The following is a 12,161-nucleotide window of genomic DNA, read 5'->3' as shown; positions in this document are numbered from 1 at the left end:
TTTTGTGAATATGGTGCTAAGTTCTAGACGTACGCAACCCCCGGTCGATTGCCTGTGAAGTTTGGAACCTTCGTTTCCAGGATTAAGCTGTAAATCTCTGATATCTTTTTACGTGATACTATTGCTGCTATTCAGTAATGATGTCACTACATATATGAAACTAGATCCTGACATATGCATATACCGGGTGTGACATATGCATATACCGGGTGTGACGTACGTTCTCCAATTATTTGTTTGAAAAATGGTTGTTTGATACTGATGCCTATAATTCCATTATTTCTACCTCATCTAGTAGAACTGGGATTAGGGAATAGATAGTGCCTTTTATTGAAAAAGAGTTAATCTCTGATGTTCGAACACAAAATGACTTGATCAGAGTACAAAGTGGTGTCACATGTAGTACGGATGAACGCAGCAAATACGATATTTGGCCCTTCCCAAAGTGGTGTAAGTAGTACGGACGCACGCACGCAGTAAGTTTCTGTATTTGGTCCTTAAGACAGCAAATTTGACAGCACAAACAGCCGCCGGTCCCAAAACCCAACCGCCTCTCTAGCGGTAGCGTCCGGAAGGGACCCGGAGACCACTCTTCTCCCAGACGCAGTAGCCCTCGCCGGGAGCCGCGACGTGGAAACCCGACGGGATCACGCCGCCCACGTCGTACCTTGGCCCGATCTTCGTGATGACTTTGTCGTCGATCATGGCGACGTAGACATCGCCCTCGGCTTTGAGGATGCTCAGCTTGCTCCCCGGATGGATCCCGTTTCTCTTCCTGATCGCGGCCAGCGTGCTGATCTCCTCCTTCAGGTTCCAGTCGAACACGTGGTCGTAGAACTGCATCGATCAACAGCACGATCGAGCAAGGTTAGCTACCTAGGCTTGTAATAGGGTCAAAGAAGTTGGCGATGGAATGCTATAGATGTGCCACTCACGATGCATGGGATGCCTGGGTGGGTTAGGATGTAGGCGTAGCCCTGCATGACCTTGTCGCGGGGGAACGGCCACGAGTTCTGGGTCGAGCCGGTGTCGTGGTTGTCGATGAACGTGACGGCCTTCTCCGGGAGCCATCCGATCAACCCCGGCGCCTTGCCGTTGCCATCTCGCATCCGCCACAGCTCGCCCTGCACCGCCGCCTGTAGCACACCCTTGGTGGTGAAGTCAAACGCGGCGGCGGGGCCGCCCACGGCGTTCGCCCAGTCCACGAGCTCCTGCCTGTCCCCGTCCTGGTTGTTCGCCGGCTTCCCGTCACCGTCGTAGTTGAGGGAGCTCCATATCTCCGCGACCACGAAGCTCGGCCCGGCGCCGTCGACGTACGCCTTGGCGACGGCCGCGGAGTAGCCCTTGGCGAAGTCGAGGCGCCAGCCGCCGAACCCGACGTCGGCCGTCAGCCAGCGGAGCCAGTCGGTGAGCTCCCGCCGCACGCGCGGGTTGAGGTGATCGATGTCGGGCGCGGCGCCGAAGTCCTTGCCGGTGTCGCGGTTGCCGCGCCCGTTGGAGTACGCCGTGTCGTCGCTGCAGATCATGTCGGCGTCCCAGTTGAGGCGGCGCCCCTCGGGGTCGCCGCCCTCGAAGACGCAGTACACGCCGCGGGCGTCCTGCTTGTCGGCGCACCGGTGGTTGATGACGACGTCCGCCACGGCCTGGATGCCCCTGCCCCGGAACGCGGCGATCAGGGAACGGAGCTCCGCCTCGGTGCCGTACCTCGACGCGTTCAGGTCGTAGAGCCGCCCTGGCATGTAGCCTACAGGCACGCAGTTTGAGAATGGATCGCGTGGTGGCCAGTCAATGATGATCGACAGGGGTGGACCGGTAGAGCATCACCTTGCGGCGCGACGGAGTGCGACGGCGGCGGGAGCCAGACGTGCGTGGCGCCGGCATTGGCGATGTCGTCGACCTGGGCCTTGAGGTTATTGTACCAGCCGCCCTGGTTCTTGCACGACTCCCAGTTGAACCCCTGCTCCGCACGCGTCGTCACTCGTCAGTTCAGAAAAATGCATGGGCACGGGAGAGGAAGAGGACAGGGCGAAACCGTGTGTCCGAAGACGTTTTCCCGCAACAGCGTGTACCTGGAAGAGAACCTGAGCTCGTGCCGTGTTGGAGCCAAGCAGGCCCAGCGCCGCCGTGACAACTAGGATCCCGAAAAGGACGGGCAGGTGCGGCCTCGTCATGCCGACGACGCGAGACGACTCGTGTCAGCTTCTACGACTCACCTGCGCTTCTGGTTCTGGACGTGTACAGGTGAAGCTCGTAGTGAAGTGATGAGATGCCAGCTCGTGGCCATGTGTATTTATAGGAGCTGACGGATGGACGGGACGGGGGCCCACGAGGCCACGACGATGTGGATATACTTGGATGGGTGGTTCAGATGTTCAGTGGATAAGATGAGTCGTCGATCCTGATCAGGACGGAAGAGAGAATTGTATTCGTTGTGCCGAACATTTAAGGCCGAGATCAACGTTCGCCGGCACGTGTCGTCCCGGCACGCACGTCGAGCTACCGGGAGATGATCACCGTTATCCAGATCATTTCACCGTTATCCGGATCATGTCAAATATAAAGAGCAACACCTGCAGTGGAATGCAGGTATACTAGGGAGGCGGTCACCGTTATCCAGATCGTGTCAAAAGAACAACACCTGCTGACCACCTGCAGCGGAATCCATGTACTTCTCGACTACAGGAGCAAGAGACAGGCTAGAAATTTTTCAGGCGTCTGAATTTGAGCAAAGTCTGAATGAATTATCACAACTGGAGCTAGCTCTTTTTATACATCATCGTGGCCTAGAAGGGGATTATACTGGGCCTTATCCACAGACCATTCTACATGCTATCAGCCCAAGGAAAGATTGTGGATATATATATGCTTACGGGCCGCATAAGGAAACGGGCTCTATCACTATCAAATCCGTGTTACCGTGTTACCACCCATTTACGTGTTACGATGTTACCAAACACAGGAGCGTGTAAACCGGTGCATCAAAAAGTTATACAGAAATTTGAATGGATAGAGCATGCAAACATCTATCATCATGCAAAATTTGAGATTGAACAAAAATTTATGCAAGAAGTAAAAAAGAAAAGAGAGTACCACTTGAATAGGTGTGGGTGTAATTGTTCATGGCTGATCTACAACCTGCAACCATTCAACTGCTAATTTTTATTTTGTTTCTCCTTGTATAAGTTTTTGTTCAACCTCAAACATTGCATGATGATGATGTTTACATGCTCTATCTATTCATTTTTGTGGATGATTTTTTTATGCATCACCGTAACCCATAGTTACACATGATGTGTTCTCCAAATCCTGCATTCCATTTTCCAATCAGCACATTAACCTATGTGGTGCCACTGCAGTTACCAAGATTCCCTGAGAGAGCACCACATTACCTTTGATGGTTGCAGAATGAAGGCGTCCTTGGTTTCAAACCACTACTCGCCAAGCTACAAGTGTGGTTACCACATCAATTGAAGCACATGTTTGGTTGGTTAGTAGATTTAGACATGCCATAGTTCTTCTAGATAACAATTCCCGGCCCGCCTATGCCGACTTTAACGTCATCATCCCAGGGGCGTGCGACCTGTGCAGTTGTACAGGACCTCCATGAGATTAGTACCCCCATATTTCTAGACAAGCAATTGGTTAAGGATTATTTAAGATTAGTACCCCATATTTCTAGACAAGCAATTGGTTAAGGATTATTTAATTAAGTTACTTTGAGTATTTCTGCATAGGTAAGTTATTTAGTATCTACCAGTTAGGCGGTGAGGAAGGAAATAACATTTTATTCTTAATTGGTAACTGAGATGTATGACATATTTGGTGAAAATATTAGCCAGAGTCAACCGTTGCGGATAAGGTTCTGATAGCCAATAGAGGAGAGAGAAAGAGCCTGAAGCTGACGCCGCGTGGACCAAGACCGGCCGCTGTTTACCACGATTCCAGAAGCCGATGGAAGACTAGGCGGGTCCAATCCGAAGCGAAATCGACTCCACCAAATAAGGGAAAGTGTGGAGATTTATCTTTAATAGTTTTTAGAAATAGCTGTAATAGTTCTTGTAGTATTTGACTAGGATTTTAGCTTGCTCCAGGGTATAAATATAAACCCGCGAGTCTTTTAATCTCTCAATCAAACCAAAAGTACGAGGCAGCGGCAAGCATAGGTTCATCTTTGTCCATGTCAGACAAAGAAAGCTAAATGCCGTGGCCAATGCACAATTCATCCCATTCCACCCTTTTGGCAGCCGACATCCTATGGTACCATGTTCCCCAACCTTGAAGGTTGCAAGGCCATGAGCGAAAACCATTTTCCCAGACAATTAAATCCATGGAGGAGGACTTGTAAGGAATCCTTTGGGTTTTAGCAGTGATGAAATCAGTGGGATCCTCATCACCCGTGGGGCCAAGAAAGAATGCATTATTCATGTCACTAAGCGGAATCAAAATGTGGTCTCTAAGAACCTATGGATCGAGGCAAAAAAAGGAAGGAATGAGAAACATGGCGGAAAATAGATCAGATCTAACAAGCGCTTAAACAAGGCAGTGACATGAAAATACCTCGGGAACAGAAGTGGAGGTCGCCATTGATTGACTTTGGAGTTTCGGCCTCTGCGGGGAAGGTTGAGGATGACCAGTGGTGGGGATGCCCAAATTTGTGGCGACGCCCAGATTTGTAGTGGTGGGAAACTTGGTTGGCTTGAGGTAGAAGAAGAAAGGACAGAGTGGATATATAATAGTATTGTTGATCAAGTGAATCCCGAAAATCGAGGGCAGCGCCATCACGAAGACCGGGAAAGGAATCATGATTGTGGCAACGACTCTTTTAGTTTTGGAAGTATATCGGCTCGGGACACGTGAAGATGCTGACAAGAGAAGAAAATTTTAAAATATAATATTATATCCTAAAATTTTGGTTTTTGGCCAAAATTTTAAAATACAATATTATATCCTAAAATTTTGGTTTTTGGCCATAGTCGACCGTACCATGCTACGAGCAGTAGACCTTCGTCTCATGTTAGCAACTGAGCATCGACGCGCGTGCGTTTAGGCGATGGGCCATGCCGATCTGGCGATCGCGACTCCGATAGCTTGGTTAGATTCTGCTCACGGATTGTCTGACGATGCTTATGATTGTACTTTACTGCTTTTGCAGCAGCTACACATGACCTCGAGCCAACGAAAGCGATACCTACAGAGTTGAAGGTTCAACTCTTACTGTGCAATGGCAGGTACGTTCACTGAGGCTGAAGGCGAAGAAGATTCAGAGCTGAAAAGCTTGGATGGCGAGATGAAACCATGGACCAAATTTGCTTTGATCACGACCGTAACCTAATAGCACGAACGGGAATAGATACTGGACAGGAAGGACCTTTAATTTTGTGATTACATATCTTAGTCATCACTGCATCGATTTACTCTCCCAATCACTGAAGAAGATGCATGCTGCTCGCACGGCTCGAATGCGATACGTGGATCCCGGCGCCGATCGCCGACGAGCCCAGCAAGTCAAAGGCGCGCGGCAGCGCGCATCAGTCGCCGACGCACAGATCGATGGCATCCACCATCGGCGAGAGGGACGTCGGCGGCGTGTGACTCATAGTCATGGAGCATTACGATCGACTTACTTCCCGGCCGGCTCCTAGAGCTCCGGCGGGAACAATCGCCACCGTGTGCTGGATTAGGATGCGCAATTGTAGGCAGCGGCCATGGTCCCCTAGCGCATGATCACAACACATCCCGGGCCTTTTGGGATGCCAGCCATTCTGTGCATTTCCTGTTGGGTTCCTCGTCGTCCCATCACTCGCTCCGGCCGGGACCTGGCTAGCTGCACGCCTTTCTTAGGTCTATAGCAATCCGTGGATGTGTCCTTATATGGATTGTGAAGGGCAGTGTTGGGGAAAAGTACTTCGGGTGCGTGGCGTCCCCTTTCTTTTTCTTTACGATTCTAATCTCTCTTTTAGGGGAAGTTACTGGGTTATCATGAGAAGTGAAAGCATGGTTTCTCATGAACAGACGGCGGGAGCGAAGTGACGACTTCGTGAGTTGGAGCGAGCGGGAGCGAAGTGGCGACTTCGCGAGGCGCGAGGCTACTTCATGAGCAGGGTAGCCGAAGACTGCTCGAACTGGCACGGGGCGCGGAATCAAAAGGCGGCGTCATCAGACTGGGCAACAGTGATGCGTCCGGGGAAAGAGCGAAGTGGCTAGGCCGCTTCGGGGCTGTGAGCTGGCACGTGCTTAGTTGTAAAGTGATGAGTTATAAAGAGTGTGGCTAAAGTGGTGTAATGTTACTGTAATGCCCTCGAATATGCTTTGCATAAAATGAAAATTACGGTTCTATAAAAAGAGACCGTTGTGAATGGAAATGGATACGTTACGACTGAGGGGAGATTTCTTAACCTATCCTGAAGTCACTTTCTCAGTTTTTTATCTTTCCTGTTACCTTCGTTTGGAAACTTGTTGCCCCCTTCGAGGACCGTATCTACCCCAACAGGCAGCTCTGTACATGGCCGGTGCTGCCAGATCTGTAGGGACTATATGGGATTGCAAGGTGCCGAGGTGTTACTCCTAGTAGCCGACCACCACAAAGCTAGTGCTACGTCGTGTACGAACCTGGGCCATGTGAGTTGCATAGAATTAGGTGGCACGGATACACGAGTGCTTTTAACGAAATTATTTGTAGGCATGTGATTGGGATACACTCGCGAGTATGTTTAGTGTGTGGTGTAGTGTACGTACGCGGTCATCTGGATCATCCAGATTCTACTTGAATAGGAAATGTGCTATTTGTGTTCCAAAGGATAATTTTGAATCATGGTCAGGTTTCTTTCGGTATGTGTCACACACCTTTTAAAAAATGTTCTTGATCAATCAGAGAATAGTATGTGTGTTTAAGTATAAGTGAATTCTCTACCTTTGTTCATTAGGTTAAGATTTTTAAGTTGAAAAATATGGATGGTCGCACTTGCAAAGCCCGGCCAGGCCGCTGAGTCTCAGTCGTGACATTGCCAAATCGCTTCACTCATCTGATCCTCCAAGCACGGGATGCAGCCGGCAACGCGCGCGGCACCGATCACCATTCTCCGGAGGCACGACGCATCGAGCTGTGGAGACGGCGTACCGTCCACCTGCAAGTTGCGCGGGGGCGGCGGAGCGGTCGCGGGCTGCGAAAAGGGCCGTGAGCCAGGCGACGGCGACGGGGCGAGCCGGCGCCCGGCCGGCCGGCCCCCGTGCCTTGCGTGCGTCGCCATGACAAATCGGGGGTACCCGTGACGTATGGCCAGGGGCGGCGCCCCGAGCCCGGGCGCACAGAAGTTCCTGCTGGCTCGTCGACTCGTCGCCGTCGTCGTCCTGTGTGATGTGTCCTGGAATGAACGTGTGCAAGATGCAGCAACGAAACGCAGGGCTCATGGATGCCTAGGCAGAGGCGTTTTCGCCATTTTCGATGCGTGTTTTCGTTTTCAGCCGTCCGGCCAGCCGCAAGAAACCACACAAGGTGTTACCGTGGGGAAAGAGGAAACTGCACGGCGCGGTTCTAGAGCGGTCTCGAGCTCTCGGCGTCGGGAACACGGCGACGCCGACGTCAGTACGACCGCCGTCGAGGCGTCGAGCTATCAGCTATCGGCGAATGCCGTTCGAGGATGGAGCCTTCGTGCTACAGGGGCATCCTGTTGACCTGACGGGCGCCAAGAGGAAGCCACATTTGGAGATTGATCGTGGCGTCGTAGTAGCTGGAGTATCTCGAGTTCTCATGACCGGCGCCGTGCACGATTGGAGGTTGATCCGTCTTATGATTCGATTCGGTGGTGAAAGAAGGCATCATGGGTCTCTTGATCTATTTGATATCTTTACTTTCAAATTTATAACGTTTAGAACGCACTAATGAGCTTATTCTAAACATTATGTATTTTTTTTTAAAAAAATAGATATAGTATATTGCTCGAGTCTCCAGAACGCCAGAGAAGGGACATACAAGAGATCACATTTAGTTTCTATGCTCTAGCCATAAATAGTGATAAGTTGGGTGTGCGAATTAGCACACCCTTATGTGTGATAAGATAATGTTGAAACAGGAAGGTATGACATTTCTAGTATTCTTCCCTAGGAAAAAGGAAAATAATTTATTGAGACGATTATAAGTTTGATAGGGTTTCTATTACTCAGAGCAAGATGGCACGGCGTTTCCAATGACTTCCCTAGGAAAAGGAAAATAACTCATTGAGACAATATGAATTCGATTTGGTTTTTTATATCCAATTCCATTGTTTCAGTTAGACGTTGAATTGGTCAAGACACCAACATTATGGCTCTACATGATAGGTGTAAAGATCAACTTGAAAACAATGAACCCTTGAACCGATGAACCATATTAATTTTTTGCCTTTGTTTTTCTACAAATATTTTCAAAAAAAAATCAAGACTAGAAAAATTCCCCACTACTTTTGACATCAAAAAGTGTCACCAAAAATTACTAATAAGTTTAATAAAAAGTTCATAAGTTTGACTAAAGTTTAACACAAATATTCACCAAAAATCCATTAAGAGATGGATCTTGGGAAGTTGTTTGCGTAATCCTGGTCGGTTGTTTACAAATCATTTTCACCTCAAACTAATAAGTAATTTATATGGCTTAAATATACATCCGCGGAAAAAATTATACTGATAGAACAAAAGTTCACCATGTGGAACAATAAATTTTACAAATTGAACAAAATTAAAATATTATATATTTAGACGCCCAAGAGTTAAATAGTGGTTTGAACATTCGTCATTTTTTCAGGTGATTGGAATTTAATATCTGTGACCACTGATTAAGGGGGTGTATATAGAATCTAATGCAACATGATCGTAAGCAAAGGGAGTACATGATGATAATGAAGCCTATTTAAGTACACCGAAAAGAGATGGAACCATATCAATGATCAAGAATTATATCCTTTCGGACATAATTTCTGACAGTTCAAGATTGATAAACACCTTACGCTGCTCTCGTTCTGGTGGTGGCGGCGACACGTATAGACGCGCATTCCGCAAGTACCCATTGTCCAGTCCCTGTTTCCCCCACCTCGCTCCAAATCGACCAGAAACTTCACCCGCAACCGACCACAAATGCCCTCGATTCGGTGAAAAATCGAACGAAGAAGCTAGGAGGTTATCTAACCCGCCGAAGCGCGACGGCATCTCTGGTGGTGCGTGCATCATCGGCGTGCGCAAACAGCAGAAGCTAGCCACATCAAACTGTCTGACAGAGGCAGCACGAAACCGACCCAATCATCAAGCGATGCACCCGTCGCCATCCGTGCTCTCCGGCCGGGTCGTCAACGACATCGCGGTGTCCATCGGGAGGAGGCGCCGGGCGGGGTCGTGCCACCGGAAAGCCCATGCCATTGCTTGTCCGGGCTGGCCGCCGCCGGTCTGAAGCTATCGATCAGTACTTATGGACGGCGACGGCCAGACGTTGGTCTGGTGTATGATCCAGAGATCGATTCGGGGGCTGTGTCTTCATACGGCGGTCGCCAGTAGGTTCGAGAATGTTTTGCTCGCCGGCCGCCGTCAAACGGCGGCAATGCGCCGATCGTTTCGTCGCTGTTGCAATGGACGTATAGGACGACACTGTAATTTTGTGCGTATTATTCGATTTAGACACGATATATAGTGTCCTTCACAAAATGTGTTGCGAAGATCAACTTTATTATAACATTTCCTGGAAGAGACTCAGCCGTGTCTATCAGCAAATATGTACAGAATTGTTGTTTCTGCTAGCAAACAGTACTGTTTTGGTATTTTTCATCAAAGCTGACACGTTTTGAGTGTCCAGTGGCCAAAATTTCTGATAAGATAATGGTAGCATATTTTCTTAGATAGCACATTTTTGGTTCATGGATATACTCTTCTATTATTCTCTTAAAAAATTGTATATGTTTCTTCTAAGTTGGAATTGTACGGTGCAAATAATCTTACTATTACTAATTGAAGGCTCCTTTTGAAGCCTCTATGTGAAGCCACTTAGGATCCTCGGTGGATACTCTAGAGAAATACTAGAAATTCTTACACAAAAGCAAAACATCCAACCATCAATCGGTAGACTCAAATCATCATTATCATTGGATCTATTATGTTTTCTAAAAAACTACCCACCTCTGCTATTATGAAAATAGCCTAAAGTAAACCCCTAAATCTATATCTAAATTACTCACCTCTACCATTATATAAATAAACTAAAGTAATCACCTAATCTTCATCTAAATTACCCACTTATGCCATTATAAAAAAATTAACATAACCCCCAAAAATTTCAACTAAATTATCCACCACTAATACTTCAAAATAACTTAAAGTAACCCCTTAAATTTTCATCTATATTACCCACTTATAACATTATTAAAAATAACATGAGATAACTCTAAATTTGAATCTAAATCACATTCATTAATAATATACCCCCAATATACCCCAATATATGATTTTAAATTATCTATTCTTCACCATTGTATATAATATAACAATTAAGGTATATACATATGATGTGTGTCACCATTTATAAATATATAGAGGAAGTGATGAGAATATAGATTTCCATGTTAAAATTATAGTTCAAACATAGGGTCCATTAAACAAATTCAAGCGCATACATGGAATACAAAGTGAAAAGATAAAAACTATAAATATGGATGAAAACATTATAAAGTAATTACTAACTAAAATCTATCCCAATCAGTTGAACATAATTAAGTATGTAACTATATAACTATTATATTTTTCATAAAAAAATAAGTTACCTATTCTAGCTTTGCCATCATAAAAATAATCTAAAGTAACCTCCATAATCTTCATTTAAATTACCATGCATATTATTATAAAATATAATTTAAAATACCATTCTAACTTTGTACCTAAGTTACCTAAGTATATTATTATTATTAAAAATAATCTAAAGTAAATACCTAAATTTTAATCTAATTATCTTTAGATAATGTCCAAAAGTAAACTAATATATTATTTTAAATTATCTATTTATGTTATTATTGTTAATATAAAAATAATAAGTTAAGGTATATACGTATGATGGGTGTTACCATATAGACCATTTATACATGTATGGGAGCGAGTGATGAAAAATATTAAATTTTATACTAAACACAATGTATGGAGGTGCGATCCAAAGTGAAAAAGTGCATAGAGTAATTACTAATTAAAATCAATCAAAACTGGATAAAGATAAGTATACATCTATATGAATATTGTGTTAGAATATTAAATAAATGAGAGAGTAGTAGGTAAAGAATTTTGATTATTAGCTGGAGTCTAATTTCTAAATAATTTTTAAATACAATAAATTTTTAAAGTATGAACCCGTGCGAGAGCACAGGTTGATGGACTAGTGGAATCTAATATCTTTGATTATTTTTTCCCTAACCAACGATTGATTGTGTCTACAACTTTTTTCGTAGCGTCAGCTTTACCTAGCTATCCCAAGCCATGGAGCCACCCCAAATACATAATTCTTTTTTTTGCAAAATACAGCACAAATGCAGAAGCCACCACAGGTGCCTCGTTGTCAATTAACACTTCATCTACTACTCAAATAATTTCTAGAATATGAGAGCACTTGTGCCGAGTCGAGAGCTCGAACCTGGTTGGACAGGTTACACCAAGAGAATTTTACACCAAGAGAATTTTACCAGGTGAGTTATGCTCAGTTTGCCGAATACATAATTCCTTCCCAGAATTTAGGTTCATCTAGGTTTTCCAAATACATAATTCCTTCACTATTCCTTTTGTCAATGAAAAACCGAAGGGACGTTGAGATTCTAAAGCCATCATTAGTAGTTTAGTACGCAAATGGGATACCAGGAAGTAAAGTGTTTATTGATCTCGGTAAAAGAACTCATATGCTGATCAAAAGCAGATATATGCCTAAAATTAGCGCTCTTGCACTAGGCACTAGCACCAACTCGAGCAAGACCATCCAAGATAAAACAAATCGAGAAAGACCATCCACGAAAGTGTGGCAGTTTTGTTTCATTTTCTAGAAAAGTAAATCAATCCATGAAAATATTACAATTTTTTTAAAAAAATGAACATACAAAAAATATATTGTATACAAAAAATTTGACAAAAATACTTTACAAGAAAACGTTAACAGCAAATTTTAGAAAAAAATT

The 12,161-nt window shown here is 45.3% G+C and overlaps 1 protein-coding gene across 1 annotated transcript; it reads right to left on the bottom strand.

The window, feature by feature from the left end:
- Nucleotides 1-306: 306 nt before the first annotated feature.
- On the bottom strand, nt 307-2,269 carry LOC117860330 (alpha-amylase isozyme 3B). The gene is made up of 4 exons (XM_034743602.2): nt 2,070-2,269; nt 1,825-1,957; nt 936-1,744; nt 307-837 (listed from the first exon to the last, which is right to left on the bottom strand). Exons 1-4 carry the CDS (start codon nt 2,169-2,171, stop codon nt 556-558), a joined length of 1,326 nt encoding a protein of 441 aa, XP_034599493.1. The 5' UTR covers nt 2,172-2,269; the 3' UTR covers nt 307-555.
- Nucleotides 2,270-12,161: the final 9,892 nt, after the last annotated feature.

Source organism: Setaria viridis, chromosome 6 (assembly GCF_005286985.2).
Source record: "Setaria viridis chromosome 6, Setaria_viridis_v4.0, whole genome shotgun sequence".
NCBI classification, from domain to species: domain Eukaryota; kingdom Viridiplantae; phylum Streptophyta; class Magnoliopsida; order Poales; family Poaceae; genus Setaria; species Setaria viridis.
The sequence above is the reverse complement of the archived record's forward strand: the minus strand, read 5'-3'. Positions and strand labels throughout refer to the sequence as shown.

What these genes read in the sequence shown, in the direction of transcription:
- LOC117860330 (XM_034743602.2), bottom strand. Translation starts at nt 2,171, where the DNA reads ATGACGAGGCCGCACCTGCCCGTCCTTTTCGGGATCCTAGTTGTCACG. An exon ending in GCACTCCGTCGCGCCGCAAG is followed by an intron (nt 1,745 to 1,824) that starts GTGATGCTCTAC and finishes GCGTGCCTGTAG; the next exon opens with GCTACATGCCAGGGCGGCTC. An exon ending in ACCCAGGCATCCCATGCATC is followed by an intron (nt 838 to 935) that starts GTGAGTGGCACA and finishes TGATCGATGCAG; the next exon opens with TTCTACGACCACGTGTTCGA.